Genomic DNA, 23,336 nt, shown 5'->3' on the forward strand with positions numbered 1-23,336 from the left:
AGAAAAGTAAAGTAAAATTGATCACCATCAAATAATGAAAGTATGTTTGTTCAAAAGAGAAAGAAAGAGCATTTTTTACCACTTATTATTCCAGTTCTTTTTGGGGGCCTGGGTTTTATTTTATGATTACCTTGTTTCTTTGAGATCTGATATAATTGTAATTTGCCAACAAAGATAGTGAATGTTTAGGAAATTGGCTGTCATTGTAGGAATATGCATTGCCTTTAACCCTTTTAGACTGATAGTGTCAATAGAGTGAGTGTGTTAGCGTAATAATTTCTTGCTCCCCTCTCCCTCCCACAAATCACCACATGCTCGGCAGATAAACCGCTATCACTGCTGATGAAGCATTGCTGCTAGAAATATCATAATAGCAAATGACATTCAGAAGGATGAGTGTGGGAGTGGAGCATCACTGCCGTACAGTTTCCTGACAGAGGTGTAAACATTTAGCCTAGCGTTAGACAAAACCGAGCTGGCTTTTAACATTGGCCAGGCTCCTCGGAGGCAGACAAGGCAGGTGTCTGAGTGCAAGAGTGGGAGAAGCCTGCCAAGAGTACACATGCACGCGTGCACACAAACACAAACTCATATAAGCGCACGCACATTCAATACACACCCATTTTGTGTCCTGTGTGTGCATGCACATAAACAAATATCTTTTCATATTTGTGCACGTGCACTAGCAGAAACACATGCAGGCACACACTCACAAGCTGTTACATAAACAGCTTTTTCTTTCATTTCTCTCTCTCAACCAATGCCATTCTGTTTTATCTCTCCACTTTTTCTCTTTTTCTCCTTCCCTTACTTCTACCTCTCTTCCCCTACTTTCTCGATAAATCCCTCCGCGCACCTTCCCTTTGCACGTTCCTTCCCCAACTCGGTCCTTTTGTTCCTTGCCGTCTCCCCTTCTTCCGTCCTTCCCGTCTTACCCCAAGTGTCTCAGCTACTCTCTGACTCTCATTTCCCTCCCTCAGTTTCACCCTCCGTCTCCCCACTTCTCTTTGTCTCTCTCATCCACCCACTCACTCTTTGACAGCGTACAGAGTAGTTGCTTTCTCTCATCTCTGAAGACTCTAAAAATAAACGAGGGTTGTGGGGGGAAGGAAGAGAAGGAGACGAGCGAGAGGGGAAGAGCAAGGCAGACGGCGGTTACACAGCAGTTTTCAGCTCAATTCCCTGTGTGATTCTGCGTGTGAGTGAGCGTGTGTGTGTCAAAGCGGGCATGTATGCAGAAAAACACATACACATTTGCATTCACACACTCGCAGACGCTTTGTCTGTCTGTCTGTCTCTTGAGTCTTTCTCCCTTCTCAATTTCCACAAGCTGACACAGACGCAGTGATACAAGTGCATGTTTTTGCTTGGCGGTAGAAAAGTCTTACCTCATGCAATTTTGTTCTAAAACAGGAACTCTGGAACTGCTGTGCTTCTCTTCGAAAAACACAGGGCTGCTGTACTTGTACACACACACACACACACACACACACACACATCCTGCTTAAGGGAAATGTTCACATCATGTATGTGGTTTCAAATTAAAAACGTGTATTGCTCCGTGTAAGTTTTTGATTGTGATCTTTGACTTTGTATCAAAGACTTTTTTTTTGTATTTATCTTGGAATTTTACTCATACGATTCATCAAATGATGTTGCACGTTAGCAAGCTTAGAGATGAGCTGCCTATTTGCATTCATGCTATGCGTGTTCATGTGTGGACATATCTATGTGGAAAAGAAATTGGCACACTGGAATTCAGGCTTGGAAGCTGCAGGTCATTCATTCATATTCAAGACAACATTCACATGCCAACTGGGAGCACATTTAAAGAGAAACAGGAAGAGGATATTTGTAGGGGTGGATAAAATATGAAATATTATTCGGGAGATGTGAAATTAGGGAACAGGTGGAGAGTAAGAAGAAGAAGTAAATCATAAAGGGGAGAGAAAGCAAGTAGAGGGAGGAGGGATGGGATTTTATTTGAGTTAAACTGTGGTGTCAAGGGCCGTGATGGTTTTGTCAATAGCAATAAATCTCATATCTTGTGTTTGTACGTGTGACTAGTGAGTGACATAGGTCAAGGTTAGAGCTAACTGCTGAGGGGCAAAACATGTTTGTGTCTGTGAATGGGTACATTTAACCCTACATTCCCTACAATTCATCTAGTAGTATCTCTTTTAATATTTGTTTCATGACATTTGAATGTTTTAGGGGTGATGAGTAATGATATCACCTAAACCACTCTGCAGTCCGCTGAGTGGTCCAGCTTCCAGCTTCCAGCTACAGCTACAGTGCAGAGCTCGAATGAGTCTCAGTAGATGTTTTCCAGACGATAACAGTGTAGTCAAAATTGAGCTCATGAGATTTAGACTGCTTTTGTGGTCTTATTTACTTTCCTTCCATCCCTTTTATCACTCTTACTCTTTCTCAACCCCTAAACGAGTATTTTTCTCACTTCTCCTCTTCTCTCCTCCATCATGTCATCATCTATTCCGTAACAATCCCTCTGCTCGCTCCTCTTTTTCTCTTCTCCTTCAGCTGGTTTCTTCCTCTACCGTTCTCCCTCCTCTGATCGACAGGAGGATATTGATTGGGAAGAGATGGGTCTGCCTGATAATGAGACTCAGAAAGAAAAAAGAAAAAGGGATGGAGAACGAGGGGGATGAGATAGATTGGGAGAAAAGGCGGATTAGAGGAGGGGGAGGGCTGAGAGTGTGTTTTTCTCTGACATGGTTTGCTAACTTTGGCAGGGCTAGCTGGCTATTTCTCCGCTGGCTTTGAAACTGAAAATCACAGGGGGTATCAGAGAAAGCATCTGATCCATATCGTGCATAACACACATTCACTCAAACACACACAGTATACTTGCATGAAGTGGGCCTGCTTGTGCACACGCAAATACAAATGGAAATAAACCTGGGATTGACTGGAGCATGTGCGTGTGTTTGTTTCTTGTGTGTGCAGTTTGTGTATGTATTTGTTCCTTTGCCAATTCCAGATAACATGCTCTCCTATTCAGCCAGCGTTTGACACCATGTGTTACACAGACAATACACACTCTCCATCCCCTTTCTCATTTCCCTGTGTATTGTTGCTGATGCACTGTGAGTTTTGTGTTTTCACATAAACAGCTGTGCTAAAAAACACATTTTGTTTCCCCATTCATTTTTCAGTATCTGCCCTTCCTCTCTTTTTGTTGCCTATCTAAGATAAGCTGTGTGTTTTAATTTTATTTGCCAGGTAAGAGAGAATTCTCTTTTCAAGTGACTGACAGTTTGAGTGACAGCCTTTTCAACACAGGGGGAGAGATGTGATGCGTACACAACTATTTTCTTCTCAGTGTCTCCTGCATCTTTTGTTGCAGCAGCACTGATTGCAAAGCAGTGGTTTAATATCAGCTGTGTTTTTATGTCTTTGTTTGTACCTGCCTCTCTGTGTCTATCACTGCTCTGTTTTTAACTTAAAAAATAACTCAAACCCCTCTTTTGCCCAGCCCCTCTTTTTCACCACTTTGTTTACACGCACTTCCGCAGCTTGCTATTTTATTAATGTATTTCTGTTTCTGTGTTACTTCCACCCCCACCTGCCTCCACCTAGCCCGACGAGCTGACCAATGTCCTGGAGATCTGCAACATTGTCTTCACCAGCATGTTTACCCTGGAGATGATCCTAAAGCTGACTGCTTTTGGCTTCTTTGAGTACCTGAGGAACCCCTACAACATCTTTGATGGCATCATTGTCATCATCAGGTCTGCAGTCTACAAAATGATTTGCTGATTGTTACGTTGTCACTTAGTCGGAAAGTTGAGTATCCTGAAACTTAACAAATGAGATATGTATATATTAAAGTTACAAACTCTGTCCCAAAACCAGAGAATCCAGAGCCACACTCTGCTGGAAAATAATGAGAGTTTTTGTGCAAACATGTAATGATTGTCCAAACACTTTACATCTAATTGCGTTTCAAGACATACCTTCATCTCCAGAAAGCAGCCAAACCTGCTGTTTCCGATCAAATTTTCCATCTTTTTTGGTGTATTCCCTATGGAGCTTTGCATTCAACTGGACTACTTATTTTATGTGACAAATATTTAATATCGGGACTGTCTGCATGGGGATAAAATATGTCAAATGCAGCCGTATTCCTTATCACACTAGTGTAGATTATGTACGGTCATATACTCGGAAAAATTTGCAGTTTTTATTTAGTATAAAAGACTGACTTATCCTCTTATCTGATCTTCTCTTATCCGCTGTTTCCCTCCTTTCTATTCTATTTTGTATTTATTTTTAAAATGCTTCTCCCCACATTCCCCAATTATAACAATATGCTTTTTTCCCTCTACCAATTTATTTTATTCTAACTTCTCTACATCTTCCAACTTTTCACTGTATCTCTCTCTCTCTCTCTCTCTCTCTCTCTCTCTCTCTCTCTCTCTCTCTCTCTCTTTCTTTCTGTGAAACACACTTGCACACATCCACCCAACGCAACTCATACTACAGTGTGTGTGAGATCATCGGCCAGGCAGACGGCGGTCTGTCAGTGCTGAGGACATTCAGGCTGCTGAGGGTCATTAAGCTGGTGAGGTTCATGCCTGCACTGAGGCGGCAGCTGGTGGTGCTGATGAAGACGATGGACAACGTGGCCACTTTCTGTATGCTGCTCATGCTCTTCATCTTCATCTTCAGGTAACAGTGGCGCACAGGGCCATGTCTTTATAGATACAGCGAGGGCAAGAAAAAGTAAATGAAATCTTGTGGAGCAGGAGAAAAGAGATTGTGGTGTATAAGTACGTGTATGTCTGTGTGTATACACAAACTAAATGTCAAGTCATCACTAATTTGTCTGAAGGTATAGTCTGTATAGTGTACGATACGCTCTATCCATCTAAAAATGGGAAAAAAATGTAAGGAATGGCAGCTGAGGAGGGCTCTTCTAGGGCAGAAGGGCAATAAATGCAATAGATGTTGTGGGTACAGAATAGCCCATCAATTTTTATGTATGTTTATATGTGCAGTATTGTGTTGGAGTCGTTAACAAACAGGTTGTTTTGTAGGCCCTTCCAAATCTTATATAAAAATAAAAGCCTTGATAGAAGAAAAAATAAGACATAATATGGTGGCTAAGCATGGTGCAGACAGCCTTAGCCTAAGGCCTGAACAGTTTGTGCAAAATAATAGGATTAACTTCCAATTATTGGAGTTCCGCCCCATTTTCCCAAACCGTGTCTTGGTTGTGTCGAATCTTTTCTATTTGACCTGTCTCCTTCTCCAGCATTATTTCTGGTTTGAAAGTTGGTATGAAAGCATGAAAATACCTTAACTTGTCTGTCTGTCGGTCGGTCGGTCTGTCGGTCTGTCTGTCTGTCAGCAGTATATTTCACATCAAACTTTTTAATTTCCGCTAAATCAGACAGATAGGCCTTGGGCCAAAGAACAACAATAACAATAAACCACAACTATTAGACTGAGAGAATGATCTCAAATTCCAACATCATACTGATAAATTGGTTTAACTGAAAGTTGAGATGAATATCTTTTGTTTTGACTTTAAAAATTGTTAGCAGTAGCTTATGCCATAAGAAATACTTTGCCTTTACATGAATACAGTAAATACTCATTCTACTAGGTCAACTGTACAATTGAAGTAATGGAGAGCATGACTAAATTATTCTCTAAGTTACATGTACAAATTAAAAATGTAAGACAGCATTCACACTGGACACACACTGGAATAAATATTGGGATGCAGATGCAGAAAAATGTAATTTACAGTAACATAATCATTCAGCTGAAACTCCCCTCTTGTTAACCTTCCCCAGCACACACACAGTCACACACACACACACACACACACACACACACGCATCCTCTTCTGTTTTCCCTCCAATTCCACCTCCGTGGGCGTTAACCGAAAATGAAGATGGCATTAGCAGAATTATTGTTATTTGAATAATTTATCATAATTGTTGCAAAAAGTTTTTACTTGATAGATACGAGTTCCACAGCAGCGTAATGCTATTAGCACAGTCCTGCTTGTGTCTTTTTGTGTGCACGTTTGTGACTTTGTGTGTGTGTGTATGTGTACCTGTCAACCAGCTTCTTCATCCCTGCAGCACAGCAATCAAGCATAACTGTGCCTGTGTAGATCTAGCCACTATAGCTTTTAGTGAGAAGTTAATGTACAGTACCACTCAGCTAATACAAAGCTTTTAAAACCTCTCCATAAATGAATGAATGAGAATATAGACAGCACTGTCTGGGGTCACAGTCTTGTGAGGACAGTATGTTTTCAAGATGATGATTAAGTCTAAGGTTTAGAACATAGTTATTTAAGACACATGGTTTGTTTATTGATGCTCAATAAGCTTTAATCTTCTCTTTTATTCTAATTTGATGATAATTCTGTTACTTTATGAATTTTAATTTTGAGTACACATACCTGGCCATAACCAATAATTCTTCACATTGTCTGCAGGTGTCATAAACCATCTAGTCCATGACATACCTAAAAGTACTCCTTGAGTGTACAGTGCAACAACATACATGTAATACATATATTGTAATATTAAATAATAATAAAGGATTTCTAACATTTCAGGAGGCAGGGAGGGAAAATAAAATCAGACAATTAAACTCATACAGAAGTGAGGTAGAATAAAACAACCCTATTAATGAAGATAAATACTAACAATGAAACAGAAGACATACTGCAAATTAACTGCACTGAGGCAAATGAGTTTAAACAATTAAAATGATATAGAATTAAAAGAATGAAATACCCATCAGTCATATATGATAAAACAACAATAATAATTCAATTGATGAGACGTGGTGGAAATTTAACGGTGTGCCAAAATAAATAAGTTATTTAAGATACGTCGCTGATTCAACAAGCCTTAGACCCTCGGGCAGGGATTTCCAGAGCATAGGGGCCTATCCTCTTATTCTATATGACAGCAGTGTGGCTGAATTATTGGAGAAATCCCTTCTTGTGTTGCAGTATCCTGGGCATGCATATCTTTGGTTGTAAGTTCAGTCTAAAGACAGAGGCAGGGGACACAGTGCCGGACCGGAAGAACTTTGACTCCCTGCTCTGGGCCATCGTCACTGTCTTTCAGGTAAGAAAAGTTTAAACAGACACACTTTCAATTCAGTTTTACAACTTGAGGAAATGTGTTGCTGTTGAGCATGTGCTTATTTTTTGTAGCTGTATGTACATTTGTGTGTGTGCTGCGTGTGTGTTCCTGTTCTACTCTGTGTGTATGCTTTCTGTAGATCCTTACCCAGGAGGACTGGAACATGGTGCTGTACAATGGCATGGCATCCACCTCGCCCTGTGCTGCTCTCTACTTCGTAGCTCTCATGACATTTGGGAACTACGTGCTCTTTAATTTACTGGTTGCCATCTTGGTTGAGGGTTTTCAAGCTGAGGTAAGACATCTTGGTTCAGGGCAGTATTCACTTTACAAAACCAAATGTAATATGGGACGAGCTAGCCAATCATGTCTGTGGGTTTTCTTCTTTTTGATTTGGTTTGTTTGAGTTTTTTGCTTTAAGCTGAGAACTTGGTGATTGTGAAAAAAATGTTGAATTGTTCAACTGTTTTGGGTTGAAACATTACAACTGAACGTCAGATGTTTGTGTGTTAGAGCGAGTTATGACGAGTGTAAGGAAACCAGTACATTAGATAGTAAAGGGCAAAAAGGAGACGACAAATGTTTGCCGGTTCCTTTTAAAATGAGAATGTGATTGATCATTATTTCAACACATCTCTTCCTTGCCTTGCCCCCGCCTCACTCTCCTTTTATCTCTGTGTCTCTCTTCCTTTCTCCCCCATTCGTTCTCTCTCACTCTCCCACTGTCCCTGATGCAGGGCGATGCAAACCGCTCTTACTCGGACGATGACAGGTCTTCCTGTAATTTTGAGGAGAACGATAAGCAGAAAGACTCTCTGCATCTCTCAGGTATTAAAAGCGTCTAGAAGCTTTACAGCATTTTTTGGTTTAATGAAGCTTGATCTTAGCTCAGAAATTACAATACCATTTCACCCCTAATATAGGGTGCTGTCTGGAAACACCTAAAATTCTCCTTCCCAAACTAAAATGTCAGCTTTAAACTAACCACACTGTAAAACTGTGATTGTGATTGAGACATAATTTAACATTAAACCAATTTGAACTTAATTTCCAAACAAACAGTCTGTTTTTTATGTCTGAATTATAACAGAATTGCATCATATAATTATTATCTCAAACCATTGCCTACTTTTGTCTGGCAAAAGGGCACCATTATATATGTGCTCTAATGTCATAGTGTAACCAATCCTCTAGGCATTCAGCACTCCAGAAAAATAGCAACTGTTTAGTTGTGCCTTGGGCATCAAAAACGTTGCCTGTCGTCTAATTTCCACAACAAACATTGCAAAGCATCTTTTTCCAGTCTGAAATGTAAGCTGCACCTACTTTAAATAATGCATGCCTGATGCCACTCCATCCACTCGTGTTACCTCTTCTCCCTGTAGGCATAACAGAAGCGAACTCACCAAGAATCAACCAGAGCATCATGCAGTATGGAGTAGCATTTAGCAGCACATTAGTGAGGCCTCTGATGATGTCTGATCACAGTTCTCCTGAGCCCAAATGTACCTTAAATGTCAGCGTACCTGAAAAAAACACATTTGGAATGTTAATGGTTCCTTGAACACCTATTGCACCAAAAGATATGTTTGAGAATGGACAAACTACTGGAAGATATTCCTCTCATTACGTGCTCCTCTCTGGCTCCTCTAAGGTGATTTAGTGTAAATTAAACCCTCTGCCTCTCTGAGCTGGCCATAACATAATTTTAGGACATTTATGTTGTAAAGTGATGGAGAGTGCCAGGTTCTGTGTGCATGGCATCTTATCTCTCTTCCTCCCTTTGTCACCACCTCTTTCCCTACAGACCCAAAGATCTGTACACTAACCCCTAATGGACACCTAGACCTGCCCCCTGGTCTGTTTCCAGGAGAGAGGTTGACCTTTGCTCTTGGCTCCAGGAAGAACAGCGTAATTTCTCTTGGCAGGGCCAACCTGGAACAGAGGGCTTTGGTAAGTAGAAAGGACCGTAAAGAGAGAAGCTGAAAAAAATACATACATGTTTGTTAGTTCTTGACTGACTGACCAGATGTAATGTTTTGATATGACGAAACAGTGTGAAAGTAATGTTATAGTCTTCAAATAAAGGGTTTACATTGCCTTATTCATTTGCAGGACAATGATTTGCAACCAAGTTAATTTTTTCAACTTAGCACACGGTTTAACTAGCTAATTGTGATTGTATTTTATTTGATTAGCTGTGGCACTCTAAAACTTTAAGTATGGACTGCTCTCACTGAGGTAATGAGTAGCATATTATTACATTGCTTTTTGAGTGTGTGTGTGTGTGTGTGTGTGTGTGTGTGTGTGGTCACTGGATCAGCTCTGTTTATTTCTGTTAATAATCCAGACAGAGTTTGGCTCAGACTTGCAGGAGATAGAAGAAACCTCTCTCTCTCTTTCTCAGTATCCAGGTCGAAGTTACCACAACTGGGGCCGTCCTCTGCCTCCCCATCCTCAGGCCCTGTGGGCCCGTCGTTCCAGCTGGAACAGCTTGGGGGGATGTCGCCCCTGCTCCTCCTCATCTCCCTCCGCTAGTCCAGCCTTCAACCCCATCTCTGCAAGGCCCTTCTATGGCTACGGCCTGGGGGGTCTTGGTGGAGTGGTTGGTGGAAGCCTTCGTATCCGGGGTCCCCGTGCCTCTTCATCCCCGCATCGCCACCTACACCATGTCCACCCAGATGAGGAGGAGTCTCTCCTCTCTCCTCCTCCTGTCGCTCCACGATCTCTTCACCTTCCCCATCCTGCACTCTCAGGCCACTTTGTACCCAGGAGGGACCGCAGAGCTCTGTCCCTAGAGCTGCCCCACCTACTGCAAGTCCCAGGGCCCCCGCACCCTCCACTGCCGCCACACCACCCACTGCCCCCCGTGACGCTCCATGCTCACCACAGGAAGAAGAGCTTCTCTGGGGGGATGGTAATCAGTGGAGGTGGTGGCAGTGGACTTGACAGTCTGGGTGGCTTAGGAGGGGTAAACCAAGACTGTAATGGGAAGACTCCTCTGTCTCAGCTTCTCCAACCCCCTCCTAGACACCCGACTGAGCAGGCTGGAGGGGCAAACCCCCAGAGTCAGCTGATGGCTGACGTCTTCCCCCAGGTTAACACACGCAGCAAGGACCGGGAGGACCTGGATGATGACATTGACTATGTAAGTTAAGTGTGTGTGGGAGGGAGGGAATTAAACGGTAATAGCATTAGGAAAAGCCTGGTGAGTAAGTGAAGTAAGCTTATGCAATCATACAACTTTGCTATGATACACACTCCAATCCCACAGATGCAGATAAGCATCCCTAAGACAGTATGTAACAGAATCTGAAAAGAACAAAGAAACACAATCTAGCCTTGTGATTCTCAATAACCGAACCATTAGCTTTTGTGTTAAAGTACAAGATTTTATACATGCAATAATCTCCAGCTCTCTTGTGTAAGATTTTCAAGTACTTTGTATAAAGCCTGCACTCCCCATCACCTGGGCCTCATGGGAGTCCCATTGTTTTCATTGTAAACAAGTCTGTGTATGAGAGAAACAAGGTTAATTAGAAAGGACTATTTAGACAGCAGGGGAGAGAGATATACAGATGGTAATGTTGGAAGATGCTCCGAGCTGTTGCTATAGAAGTGTTTCACTTTCGTAAATAATTTAAATAGGGAGTCTAAACAGGCAGTTTCTCTTTGCAATTCTGCATGTCTTTTTATGCTTATAGCATGATTATATTGTGTGTGTGCCATCATGTGTACTGATATGTCTGTGTTTGTTTCAGAGCTTGTGCTTCCGGATACAGAGGATGTTAGAAGTGTACAGACCGGACTGGTGTGAGACCAGAGAGGACTGGTCTGTCTTCCTATTCTCCCCACAGAACAAGTGAGTCACCTTTATCCCACCACTTCCTCTTTTTCCATTTTGCAATCAAATCTGTTGGATCCAGTGCATTTAGTGATGGAGCGGCTGTCAGCATCAAAGTGTGATGACTCGCCAAAATCTCAAGAGTTTCCCATATGAACATTATCGGCTGGCTACAGGGCATATCTTGTCAAACAATACCAAGGATGGGTGGGCAGATTTTTTTCCCCACCTCATCAATAGGAAGGACAAGTTGCCAAGCTTCCTGAGAGAAGAATAACATTGAGTATTGATTGCCACCTTCTAAATAACAAAGGGATATTTTCTACCCTCTCCCCTCCTGTTAGACAGCCAGAAACAGGTCCTCGGGGGGTACATGTAATACCATAAGCAATTCATTAAATTCTGCATTAACTTGTACGGATGTTGTGTTACAGTCTGCAGAGGAAGGGTTTGAATAGACACGGTTGAGTTTATTAATAAAAGGCATTTAAATGTCTCCATGCTTGTTCAAAAATACTTTAGAATAAGTACAGCCTCTCCTATTCAATCTGTTTCTCTTCATCATTCCAATAAACACTGCAGCAAAGATATTTAATTGCTTTTTGGCAGTACACAGTGTCACATGCTAAGTTCTGAAATGCTTATTCAGTTGTTACATGTTCCATCTCTTTCTGTCTCTCTCTTATCTTTCTATTCTGTTCTCCCAGCAGAGCACTGTAGTCAGGAGTCTTGTGCTTCTGAGAGTGTTGTTAATGTAATTTGTTTTGAATTAGGAGTGATGTAAACAAGGGCTGAATGAGGCTATTTACTCACCAAGATGGGAAGGAGCTCCCATGCACTTGGCTCCTATTGTGATTGGATGGAAGGGGTTTATAAATTGTGTTTCGGCAGAGTGTGGCCTTACTGTTTATGTATTGTTTACACCACTTTGTTTGCCTTGTTTTGGCTTAATAACATTTGCAGTGCCTATTTACACTTCTCCTTAAGCTTTCCAACTTCCTTTCTTTATCTTCAACTCTTCCCCTCTTACTCCAGGTTCAGACAGATGTGCCAGTCCATCATAGCCCATAAGCTGTTTGACTATGTGGTGTTGGCGTTTATCTTCTCCAACTGCATCACAGTAGCTCTGGAGAGGCCCAAGATACTACAGGGCAGCTTGGTAAATCCACCTGAAATGTGTCTATGTGCATGTTTGTGGGAGCAACACCTCCTGTCTGCAGCTTTTGCGTCATAGCTTCTTGTATTATCCGAGAAGGAATTCAATTCTGTTATCTAAAAGGTGCAGTAAATAAGGTTTTACTACCCCTAATTGCCCCCATCTCTTCTTTCTGACTCTCTCCTTTCTCCTGTTTGTCTTTTCCAGGAAAGAGTCTTCCTCACCATCTCTAACTACATCTTTACTGCCATCTTTGTGGGGGAGATGACACTCAAGGTAACATTTTACAACCTGTCTCTCTATTACTACCAATGAGTCCTGAGGAATCTTTTATGTCTGTCTCCTCCCGTGTCTCCCTGTTTGTCTCTCCCACTGAATTGACTTCGCCCCAGTGCTTCCCAACCCCTTCCCTACCCTTCCTTCTTGGCAATTGTCATGTTCCTTTGGAGAATAGAGCAATTAAGCAATGTCATTAATTACTGGCTAGTCTTCTCTTATGGATGCGGTCCATCTCCAGCACTCCCCCACACTCATTCCCTCCCCCTTTCTTTTCTGTTTTTGCCTGTTTCTTTTTTAAGTGTGTGTTTCCATTTCCTTAAGATCCCTCTGTTCTCATCAGTCAGATTTTTTTTCGGACTCGGGTATTTCCCCATCCTTCCTTCCTTTTATTTTCTCTCCCTCCCACCCTTTGCCACTGTCTCTGTATTCTCTGCGAAAGGCTTTGGCACAAGTGGGCCATCAATTATGCACTCCCACAATCAATTATTAACCAATCACAGCACGTCAAGGAGCCACAGACTTGTCAGGCCCCTGGCCAAGCCGTACATGTCTCCCTCCATGTTTCTATTTGTCTGAGACTTGTGTAGGTCTGCAATGTGTGTTTGTTTGTGTAGCATTAATCTCTCTGTACGACTCCCCCACTGTGTCTAATGCTGTGTACAAGATTCACCCACATAAAAAGCACAGCACAGCAGGGTTGAGGAATCGGTCAGCATGTTGCAGAACTTTTTAGAGTGTTATTTTATGAGGCAGCTCCAGACACAATGTAGCACTCTCCAAAAAAGTAGTTCTGATTGTACTGTAATTGTGTGAATAAACAATGCGGTTCTTCCGTACTGTTTCTCAACACAAAAATATTATCAGATTTGTGAACTCAATACATACTTGGAAGTTTTGTATATTCAGTTTACTTTGTGGCATTTTGGGCAGTTTACATTTTGGCATTTAGACCTTAGATGTTTGCCAAGCACTGATCTTTCAACCATCTTGATAATGTTTGCACACTAACCCCCACGGTCCCTCCGAAGCTTTACCAGCTACATGGCAAACAGCTTCAAATGTCAGTTGCAGATTTTTGCTTGCTTAGCAAAACACCAAATCCGGCTGTGTGCATATGTATCCTGTACAACATCCTGTCTTCACTCACACAATAAACCTTTTACAAGCAAAGATAAAGGCATTGAGACATTGTTGCTGCACCAATGATTATTACAGTAAACACACTGTTACCTGTATGCCATTATTAACCATAGATATCATTGACTGAGTTTGTTTTTATTCTTTTTTTTCCTATTGATGCACATGTTGTATGTGTGTGGCTGATAGTGATAGTCCGTATCTGCTCTTGATGCTCTCTTGGCAGGTGTGTGCGTACATACGTCTGTTGTGTGTGTGTGTGTGTGTGTGTGTGTGTGTGTGTGTGTCTGTTGGAGGCTCAGTGTGTAACATGTCTTGTTAGTGTCAACAGTTTTCCTAGAGCTGCTGATGACTGTCTGTGTCTCATCTCTCATCCTCTTGCTCTTTTAGTTCTTCCTTGTTTTTGTTTTTTGTGCTACACATGTATTTTTTCACATTTGACAGTTTACTTTACAGAGCTGGTTCAGAAATAGACGTTATACAGTTGTCTGTCAAAGTTGCTACGTGGCAAGTGAAGTCTTCTGCTTCTCCTCTTTTTTTTCCGTCGTCTTCAGGTGGTTTCCATGGGTCTGTACGTGGGTGAACAGGCTTATCTGCGGAGCAGCTGGAACATTCTGGATGGCTTCCTGGTTTTTGTGTCTTTGATTGACATTGTTGTGTCCATGGCGGGTGGGGCCAAGATCCTGGGTGTACTCAGAGTACTCAGGTTGCTCAGAACATTGCGTCCCCTCAGGTAGGGGAAAGCCTTCCCGTTTTTGTTTAAAGGTTTTACTGTTTTCGTGGGTAATTTGCATCTGTTGATTGTCATGTTATGGCAGCTCTGAATCTCAGTTTTATATTCACAAGTTCAAAATGTTGATCTTAAACAAACTGACTGAGGTGCAATGCTGTGTGCCTAAGCAGATCAAAAATCAGTTTTCAAAATTGTTTAACAATCTCAGCAGGCAGGAACAGGGTAACCATAATTAGTCAATTATATCTTCTTCAGTAATTATGTTTTCTCCCTTTAATCGTACAGTATTTGAGCTAATCAGTGCAAATTTAAGGATATTAAAATTAAACAATAATACGCATCACTCCCAGAAGTAACAAATGCATTTTATACAAAATCTGCTTTTCTCTTACCCCTCTCCCCACTTCAGGGTGATTAGCAGAGCTCCAGGTCTGAAGCTGGTGGTGGAGACCCTCATCACCTCCCTCAAACCCATTGGCAACATTGTCCTCATCTGTTGTGCATTCTTCATCATCTTTGGCATTCTTGGGGTACAGGTAGGAAAAAGGGAACACTTTAATGATACATACTGCATGCATACCTTATTTGACCAAGTATATTATATGCTGTGCTATTATTTCCTGCCCATAACTATGATTTTTTTAAAATGTTATTCTCTCCTTCCCTTTCCTTATTAATAGCTTTGAAGCACACTTGCATTTATTTCCTAAGTAAACTCTCATTGTCCTCCTACTTCCTTTATTGCTGCACAACATTTTTAGCTGATGGAATCTTTGACTAGCTCATTATTTCACACACGAGCAGCCTTTCATCTCATCTGAGGGGCCTACGGAGGCTTATTTCTCTGTTTTATATAAGCAGTTAGACGGCATCAAAAGCTCGGTCTCATTTTTCTTCTGCTAACAGCTGTTTAAAGGAAAGTTCTTCTACTGCTTCGGCCCTGATGTCAAAAACATCACCAACAAGTCTGACTGTCTACAAGCCAACTACAAGTGGGTCCACCATAAGTACAACTTTGACAACCTGGGACAGGTTAGTGCCACGTGTGTTATCTGCATGTCTGCTGCACATTATGTTTCTTATAGGAATGCGTAACCGAACATAATTTAAGAAAAATAAAATGTCTCCATAACAGTATAACATTTTTCCCTTCTGTTCTCTGCTGGTGTTCAGGCTTTGATGTCCCTGTTTGTACTCGCCTCCAAGGACGGCTGGGTTAACATCATGTATCATGGCCTGGATGCTGTGGCTGTGGACCAACAGGTACCTGAATATAAGCTGTAAACTTTAGAAAAAAAAACTTTGGGCACAACTTCTATCTGGCTTAATCTTTTGTTCTCCTTCCCTCTTGCTTCTGTTTTGTTTCCTACCTTCTATTTTCACATCATTTTATATTAAATCACATCACAAACAAACATGCCACTTCAACCCCAGCCGGTGACCAACAACAACCCATGGATGCTGCTGTATTTCATCTCCTTCCTCCTCATCGTCAGCTTCTTCGTCCTCAACATGTTTGTTGGCGTGGTGGTGGAGAACTTCCACAAGTGCCGGCAGCACCAGGAGGTGGAGGAGGCTAAAAGGCGTGAGGAGAAGCGTCAGCGGCGCATGGAAAAGAAGAGGAGAAGTAAGAGAGAGGGATGATTGGATAGGGATAGCAAAGAGGGCATAGAAGGAGAATGGAAAAGGCCAAAAGCCGGAAGAGAAATACAAATACAGAGGCACATGAACAGTTGGAGGAGGAGGCAGAAATAGGGTGATATGGGGAAAACAAATGAGAGGCACAGAAAGGAAGAAAAGGCAGGAAGAGATTTATAACATTGGGCACAATCAGATGAAAAAGCCTTACAAACATGTATAAAACAAACATATAAAATGATACAAAACACAATGCCTGAAAACAAGGACTTCAATAGTTCACTTTACTCCTATTGTTACCATGACACATTACAAGAATCCCTTTCTCTTAGCATGTTGAGCTCTGCTCATCACTGAGGAAAACTTGTGCTGTAGAAATAAAGAGAGATGGAAATTGAGACAGACAGATAACAATAAACACACTTAAGTGTCATAATTGGTGATGTGCTCTGCAATTTGCGATTTTCTTCTGCTGACAGTGATTCCAGCTTGATCAAAGCTTTTTAAAAGACAAAAGATGATCTGTTGTATGTTTCAAGTAGAAGCAAAAGCAATTTGTTTGGAATAAATATAAGTTGTTTTTTAATAGCTTGAAGGTTTGAATGATCACTGTATATCACTGAGTATTTTATAGCACCACAGAAGACACATTGTACTTCCCTTAGAAGTGCAGAAAAAACCCTCATCAAATACAAATGCATATTTTATATGTTTTAAAGCTTTAATTATATATTTTTCTACCAACAGAAGCCCAAAAGCTGCCCTACTATTCCAGCTATGGCCAAATACGCCTGATGATCCACACACTGTGCACAAACCACTACCTGGATCTCATCATCACCTTCATCATCTGCATCAACGTAATCACCATGTCCTTAGAGCACTACAATCAACCTCATGTAAGAAAGAACAAGTTTACCTATGTGTGTAATGATATGTATTTGGTGATTATATGTACAGGAGTGCAAGAACAAATTGGTGCATTATATAAGATGTTTAGGGAGTGCAGTGGGCACAGGCCAAGTTGTCTGTGGTAATGAAGATAGATGATAAATGGGGAAAGTGCCTTGCATTCTTACATTTATGTAAGTAATGAGAGATTTGTGCAACTTAGTGCCTACTCCACAAAATATGGACATAAACAGACAGACTCCTAAAAGCTCCATCTTGGGAGGAAAAACTTGTGCTGCATTTTAATGCGAATTTAATTTAACATCTGTCTAATCTTTGTGGCTGCTCTTGACTATAACTCTTACATAAAGCCTTCCCTTCCACAAACAGCAGCATCTCAAAAAGACACAGTGAAAACACTGACGGGTCAACCATCACAGAACTGTATCTAGGCTCTGTAGCATGTGTTGTGAGTAGCTGCAGTCCATACAAAGGAGCTGTGATTGCACTGCTGATTTGATGTGTGCTGCTGTCAGAGTGGTGTTAGCGCTACCGTACACGTATCTGTCCATTCATGTGTGATGAATGGAGGTTCAGAAGCCTGATAGTGTTTTTGTGCAGGAGAGAAAAGTGATTATCCTTGAGATAAGATGCCCATTTGACCTTTAAAATAGAGCAAGCTTTCTCAAACTGACCGAGCATCAGATAAATATCACAGGTCTTGGCTGTATTTGGCAGCTGTTGGTTCTGACATTTGGCAGCCTCCCGCTTGTTAGAAGCTACATCTCTATTTATGAAAAGAGACAACAGCCAAGCAAAATAATCTCCGGTCTCTGCAGAAACATGAAGCTGGACTGGATGTTTAAGACAATTAAAACATGCTTGCCTCTGGAATATTTGAATACTCTGCAAATACAATTTTGCTTAAAAATGTGCGTTTGTTAGGGGACATAATGTGTGAGCGTGTGTGTAGTGCTATGAATGGAAGATGCTCTGTTTTTGCCTCTAGCATGCTTGATTTTACTCCACAAACAATGGGAACCGTTCCAATTCTACAGTTTCTCCCTGCTGATGCTGCTAATACACCGCCCTATCTCACTTGCACACATACACACAAACACACACACCTTTTTTGCCCTCTCTCTCTCCAGTCTCTGGATCTGGCCCTGAAGTACTGCAACTATTTCTTCACCTCCACTTTTGTGCTGGAATCAGTACTCAAACTGATCGCCTTCGGCTTTCGACGCTTCTTCAAAGAGAGGTAGTGTGTGTTTCTACCTTGTGTGTTTGCAGTGCGATTGTGTATGAGACTGTTTCCCTTTATTCCTGTATGTAAGTGTATCCATGTGCTTATTTGTAGCTTGATGGTATCATTGCAAAACTCATCCAACCAGTGTTGGATTTGTACTGTACTGTACCTGAAGGGAAGCAGCATGATGATTGTCAATCAGTTTTTGGCCTTTATAGTGTGTAGCCTGAAAACATAAGCGCCCGTTGGATTAGATACTGCAAAATGAGCTTTACATTTCAAAACAGTCAGAGACTTAATGTCAGCAAAAATTACAATATCATCCCATGTTTTGTCTATTCAGCTCAGTCACTTATCAAATATTTGATGTGAAAATTAAACATTAAAGCAACTACCAGCGCTCTAGGCACATGCTATAATCTCTTGAAATAACGTATAATATAAATAGTGCAACAATAAACAGTTATTTAGTTCACAGTGTAATGGCTGTACAAATCTGCCTTTTGCTTTGATCACTATAAATGGAATAGGGACTAACAGCTTTGACAATATAGAGGATTATGAAATATGTTGAAACATGTGAGCTGGTTCTGAGGCGTTCTGTTATTAAGTTGACTAAACCCTATAGAGCTTGGTAGTACGGATGCCATGACAATTATCAAACCTACTGAAAGGTCACCATCAAATATTTCTTACATTCACTTATTCTATCAAGTTATTCTATAATGTAAGTATAAACTATTATTCATTTTTTAAAGTGTGGGAGAAACTACGGTAGCCAAGAAACCCGCAAAAAACATGAATGGCATTCTCTAGAGCCAGTGTTTGGTTTGTCCATTCTGGGCTACTGTAGGAACATGGCGGTACAACATGGCAGCCGCCACTGAAGGAAACCCACAGCGGCTGTAGATAGAAACCGCTCATTCTAAGGTAACAAAAACATAGTATTATTATAGTATTTTTAATTTCAAGTGATTATACAGTAATAAAAACATACCCATGAATATTTTATTCCATTTCTGCCAGCAGATCCTCTTAAATGTTGGATCCTGGACCTATAAATTGATATAACATTGACTTTCATGAGGAGCATTTTTCATTGTAATCATTTATTTGGTGAAATAATAGAGGTCTAATTGAAAAAAGAAACTAGAGAACTAGAGCATTATTCTGCTTGACATAACCAAAGCTCTGTGATAGTATTGCATTTCCTTGTCTCCACCTCACTGTACTTACCTTTGTTTGACCTCCATTGGAAACTGGTCTGTTCCCTCCTACATTCACTCACTCAGAGCCCAGAGACTAATTGATTTGTCACTCACCCAAATGTGCACGGTGATGAGACTGATGTCTTATTCTTTTCAGGGATGTGTGGTGACTAATTAAAGACAGAAACAGATTTGGGAGCTTATATTACACTGATGGTAGTTTAATGTCATTGACCTATTTTAGTTATTGAGGAGGAGAGAGAGAGAGAGAGAGAGAGAGAGAGAGGGAGGAGAGAGAGGAGAATAATGAGAAACAGTTAATAGTGAGAGAGATAAGGTGGCAGAGGAAGAAAGAGAGAGAGTGGGATAATATATAGGAGGGGAAGCTGGACTGATCAAAGACAAAAAAGAGGTGGACAAATGAGTGATAAAATGAGAAAGAGATGGGCGGATATAGAGAGAATTTATCACACGGTTATCAGCTGGCACTTTGTCTCTTTTTATGTAATGTCAGCAACAGCCGTGAGCAGTCATTGTACATAGTGTGATTTATAGGCTGGGGTGACTGTCAAGCCAGCTTTAGAACTGGGTCAATGGAGTAGCAGGTAAAACACAAACACACTGCCACATGCACCACTATGCACTGTAAGCTTGCAGGTATGTGTGTGTGTATGTGTGCTGTATATGTGTATATGAAGTTCTGAGGCTGACTGTGAAGGAGATATGAAAGTCCAGCACACATTTAGTTCAACCTTTTTATTAGTAACAGGTATTTACAATTTTTCTTTACCATTTCTACCAGAGGAGCTAAATTGCTTATATGGTTTTGATGTGTTTAAGTGATTAGGGAACATTATTTTCTAAGTATGAACAAAGGCAGCTGCTGTACTCTTAATCTTAACTCTTAATACTCTAATCTCAATAAATTGCTGTTTTTTTTTGTGCCAAGGTGGGTAAAACGATTGGAACAAAATGTGATAAAACAAGTAGACTCACAGTCAGGCAGGCACTAGCAACAGAGGGAAACATGATCTTGCGCATGATGATAATGAGTCACGGGCTGCGGCTGATACACTGTTGTCATTGGCATTTTAAATGAGAGAGTTTGCCAAGCATTATGAAAAATGAGTTGGCACTGCCAAATATTTTTGCACTCTGGGTGCCTTGCTTTGTGATCTCAGATCAGATGTGAACCTGAATTGTCATTTTTCATAAAAACTCACACAACACTCTCCTTGATGGTTTCACAAATGATGTGTATTCATTGACTATTTTCCAAAACGTCTGAAGATAAATGAAGCGACAAAAGATAAACATCAGGTCAAAACACTTTCCCTTAAGTCAGATGTAACAATGACTATGGTGGCTTCTAACTCTTTGATTCCCTACCATATTTATCTGATTCATACTTAACATCTGTTTCCCATCTGTCCTCAAGCCATAAAAAGAAATTATCCAACAAGCATTTTGCTGAGCATGATGTATCTGTTAAGGGCTTTTGGGGATGAAGCACTGCAGCATCACTGGTAGAAATGTGTAGATTGAAAAGTAGTGCATTGAAAGGTGACTGATATTTAACTATATACCTCCTCATATAGTGTGCGACTTACAGTAGGAGCCAACAAGTGAACTGTATCTGTGACTTTTCTTTTTCTAAACATATCTGCCACCAAACTTGCCAATATGCCATTTGTGTTTGCTTTGTTTGCGTGTGTGAGGCAATGCCTTTGTGCACCTTCCTTTATCGTGTATGTGTGTGTGTGTGTGTGTGCTTGTACTAGGTGGAACCAGTTGGACCTGGCCATTGTGCTTCTGTCAGTGATGGGCATTACCCTGGAGGAGATTGAGATCAGTGCTGCCCTGCCCATCAACCCCACTATCATCAGGATCATGAGAGTGCTGAGGATAGCACGAGGTCAGTATACTACACAAAATACGCACGTGCACACACACACACACACACACACACACACACACACACACACACACACACACACACAATCACTGTTTACTTGGCTCACTTTTGGGAACATTACATAGGCCTATACACTAACTTCAACCACTGACCTAAAAATCTGCTTTTTTCCAAACTGGGGACTCAGCCTCTGTCCCTGTTTGTACAAGCTGTCCTCAAATAACTGGTCTTTAGTCCTTATTGTGTCCCTGAAGTTATAAGTCAGACCCACACACACATTCATACACTCACTCAGAAGTCCTATCCCAGCCACACATCCTTTCAGAGAAGTAGAATATTGATTTGGTTTTGGTGGTGTGTTGAAATATAACTGTTGAAACTGTAAACAACTTTAACAGGTCAGTTAGCTGTAGCATAGCAGCTAATGTCTAAAGGGCTGTTTTTGCGTGTACTCTATGTGTGTGTGTGTGTGTGTGTGTGTGTGTGTGTGTGTGTGTGTGTTTGAGTGTTACACAGCGTGTAAATTAAGAAGTGACCTTTCCACAGTTTAATGTTTCCCATTAAGTCTGTAATTGAACCTGAGGGATTTCCCCCTAAATGCCCACACTTAAAATCTCTCTCTGTCTTTCTTTCTCTCTCCCTCTCGTTCTCTCTCACACACATAGTGCTTAAGCTGCTGAAGATGGCAACAGGAATGAGAGCCCTGTTGGATACAGTGGTCCAAGCCCTGCCTCAGGTACACACACATACACATACTAACACACGGTTTCTCCCTCTTTTTTCCTCACAGACACACACTCCACTCTCCCAGAGAGAGAGTTGGGCAGGCTCAGTCAATAGCCAATACCCCCCCATTCTGTCTCTGTTGGCCTGTAGGCAACTCTAATAGATGACTCATTCAGACTGGTAGACTGGCACACACACACGTGTGCACAGACGCATACACACTCATGGGCTTTGTCTTGTTTCCACTTTCAGCACCATGGAGAGTACCCAGACTCCCACTGTGACCACAGTGTGCTAGAAACAGTGGGAGATTCTTAAACCAGTCTGTAGTTCATTTGGTGGTGAAATGTTCACAGAGTCGGATGGTTTCTAGGCCGTCCCACAAGAAGAATCATTCCAGTGTACTGAAAGTTTAACTCTCTAGAAAATTCCCAGAATGCCTCTTTACACGGTGCTTACTGACTGGAAGCAGTGTATGTTTGCTTTGTAGCACAATACTATGAATTAAGAATAAAAGAGTAGACAATAGAACCAAGTCTTGTCATGTAGCTATACATAATATGTGTGTTATATTGAAAAGATGTTATGCTGTTTTCACGTGTGGCCACAGAATCATGTCTTCATCAGTGTCCCAATGTTTATTAATCAATAAAATTTACGTTGAGCTGTTCACTGTATGCTGATCTTTGTCAGAACAGTAGTTTGAATTTTACATCTTCATTACTTCACCTGTGAAACATAAAGCAATAGTTTGACCTTTCTGAAATCATGCTTATGTGCTTTTTTGCCAAAGTTGGTTGAGAAGATTCATACACTTTTTATGCCTGTACAGTAATGTAAATATGAGGCTGGAGCCAGTAGCTGGTTTAGCTTAGCCTAGAAGCAAGACTGGAAAGAGGGGGAAACACAACAACACATTATATCTTGATTTAAACTGTACAAAAACTGAAAACTAAGCTAAGCTAACCAGCTGCTGGCTCCAGCGGTGGTACAGATTTTCTCATCTAACTCTCAGCAAGAAAGCTAAACGTCGTATTTCCCAAAATGTTTAACTATTCCTTTAAAAGTTTTATGGAGGAAATGCACTGCTACTAGATGTTGCACTAGAGAACAACATCTTAGATCAAAACAAATGGGTGCTACAGCCCACCAGACTTAATTTTGCCTCACAGATAATCATAAAACACACTTAAAACTACTGGACACAAACCAAAAGAAACTCACTAAAATTGTCTTTTTTAGTCTTTCCACAGTCTTTCCAACACTGGCTTGGTCACAATAAACCTTTAATTCATAGAGTTAGATGTCAAAATATTCATGAAAGGGCTTCAGTGGCTGCAAGTCACTCTCCTTAAACAGTTGCACACAGAGAGACTCACATGCATTAACATGCTTGATCAAAACGGAGAAGTAAACAG

General features: G+C 41.1%; 1 protein-coding gene across 6 annotated transcripts in view; it reads left to right on the top strand.

The window, feature by feature from the left end:
• Positions 1-23,336, top strand: part of LOC127356448 (voltage-dependent T-type calcium channel subunit alpha-1I-like) — a 152,214-nt gene that overhangs the window by 101,910 nt on the left and 26,968 nt on the right. For all 6 annotated transcript variants that reach the window (XM_051388190.1, XM_051388186.1, XM_051388184.1 and 3 more), the window contains exons 11-29: positions 3,601-3,752; positions 4,507-4,692; positions 7,007-7,124; positions 7,282-7,437; positions 7,880-7,970; positions 8,950-9,095; positions 9,550-10,290; positions 10,904-11,004; positions 12,022-12,145; positions 12,350-12,418; positions 14,113-14,291; positions 14,701-14,827; positions 15,198-15,323; positions 15,465-15,554; positions 15,726-15,918; positions 16,677-16,828; positions 17,972-18,081; positions 21,059-21,192; positions 21,858-21,928. In XM_051388190.1, coding sequence (XP_051244150.1) covers positions 3,601-3,752; positions 4,507-4,692; positions 7,007-7,124; positions 7,282-7,437; positions 7,880-7,970; positions 8,950-9,095; positions 9,550-10,290; positions 10,904-11,004; positions 12,022-12,145; positions 12,350-12,418; positions 14,113-14,291; positions 14,701-14,827; positions 15,198-15,323; positions 15,465-15,554; positions 15,726-15,918; positions 16,677-16,828; positions 17,972-18,081; positions 21,059-21,192; positions 21,858-21,928 — 3,066 coding nt within the window. The remainder of the gene's footprint in view (positions 1-3,600; positions 3,753-4,506; positions 4,693-7,006; positions 7,125-7,281; positions 7,438-7,879; positions 7,971-8,949; positions 9,096-9,549; positions 10,291-10,903; positions 11,005-12,021; positions 12,146-12,349; positions 12,419-14,112; positions 14,292-14,700; positions 14,828-15,197; positions 15,324-15,464; positions 15,555-15,725; positions 15,919-16,676; positions 16,829-17,971; positions 18,082-21,058; positions 21,193-21,857; positions 21,929-23,336) is intronic.

The sequence above is a fragment of the Dicentrarchus labrax genome, unplaced genomic scaffold (assembly GCF_905237075.1).
Source record: "Dicentrarchus labrax unplaced genomic scaffold, dlabrax2021, whole genome shotgun sequence".
In the NCBI taxonomy this organism is placed as follows: domain Eukaryota; kingdom Metazoa; phylum Chordata; class Actinopteri; family Moronidae; genus Dicentrarchus; species Dicentrarchus labrax.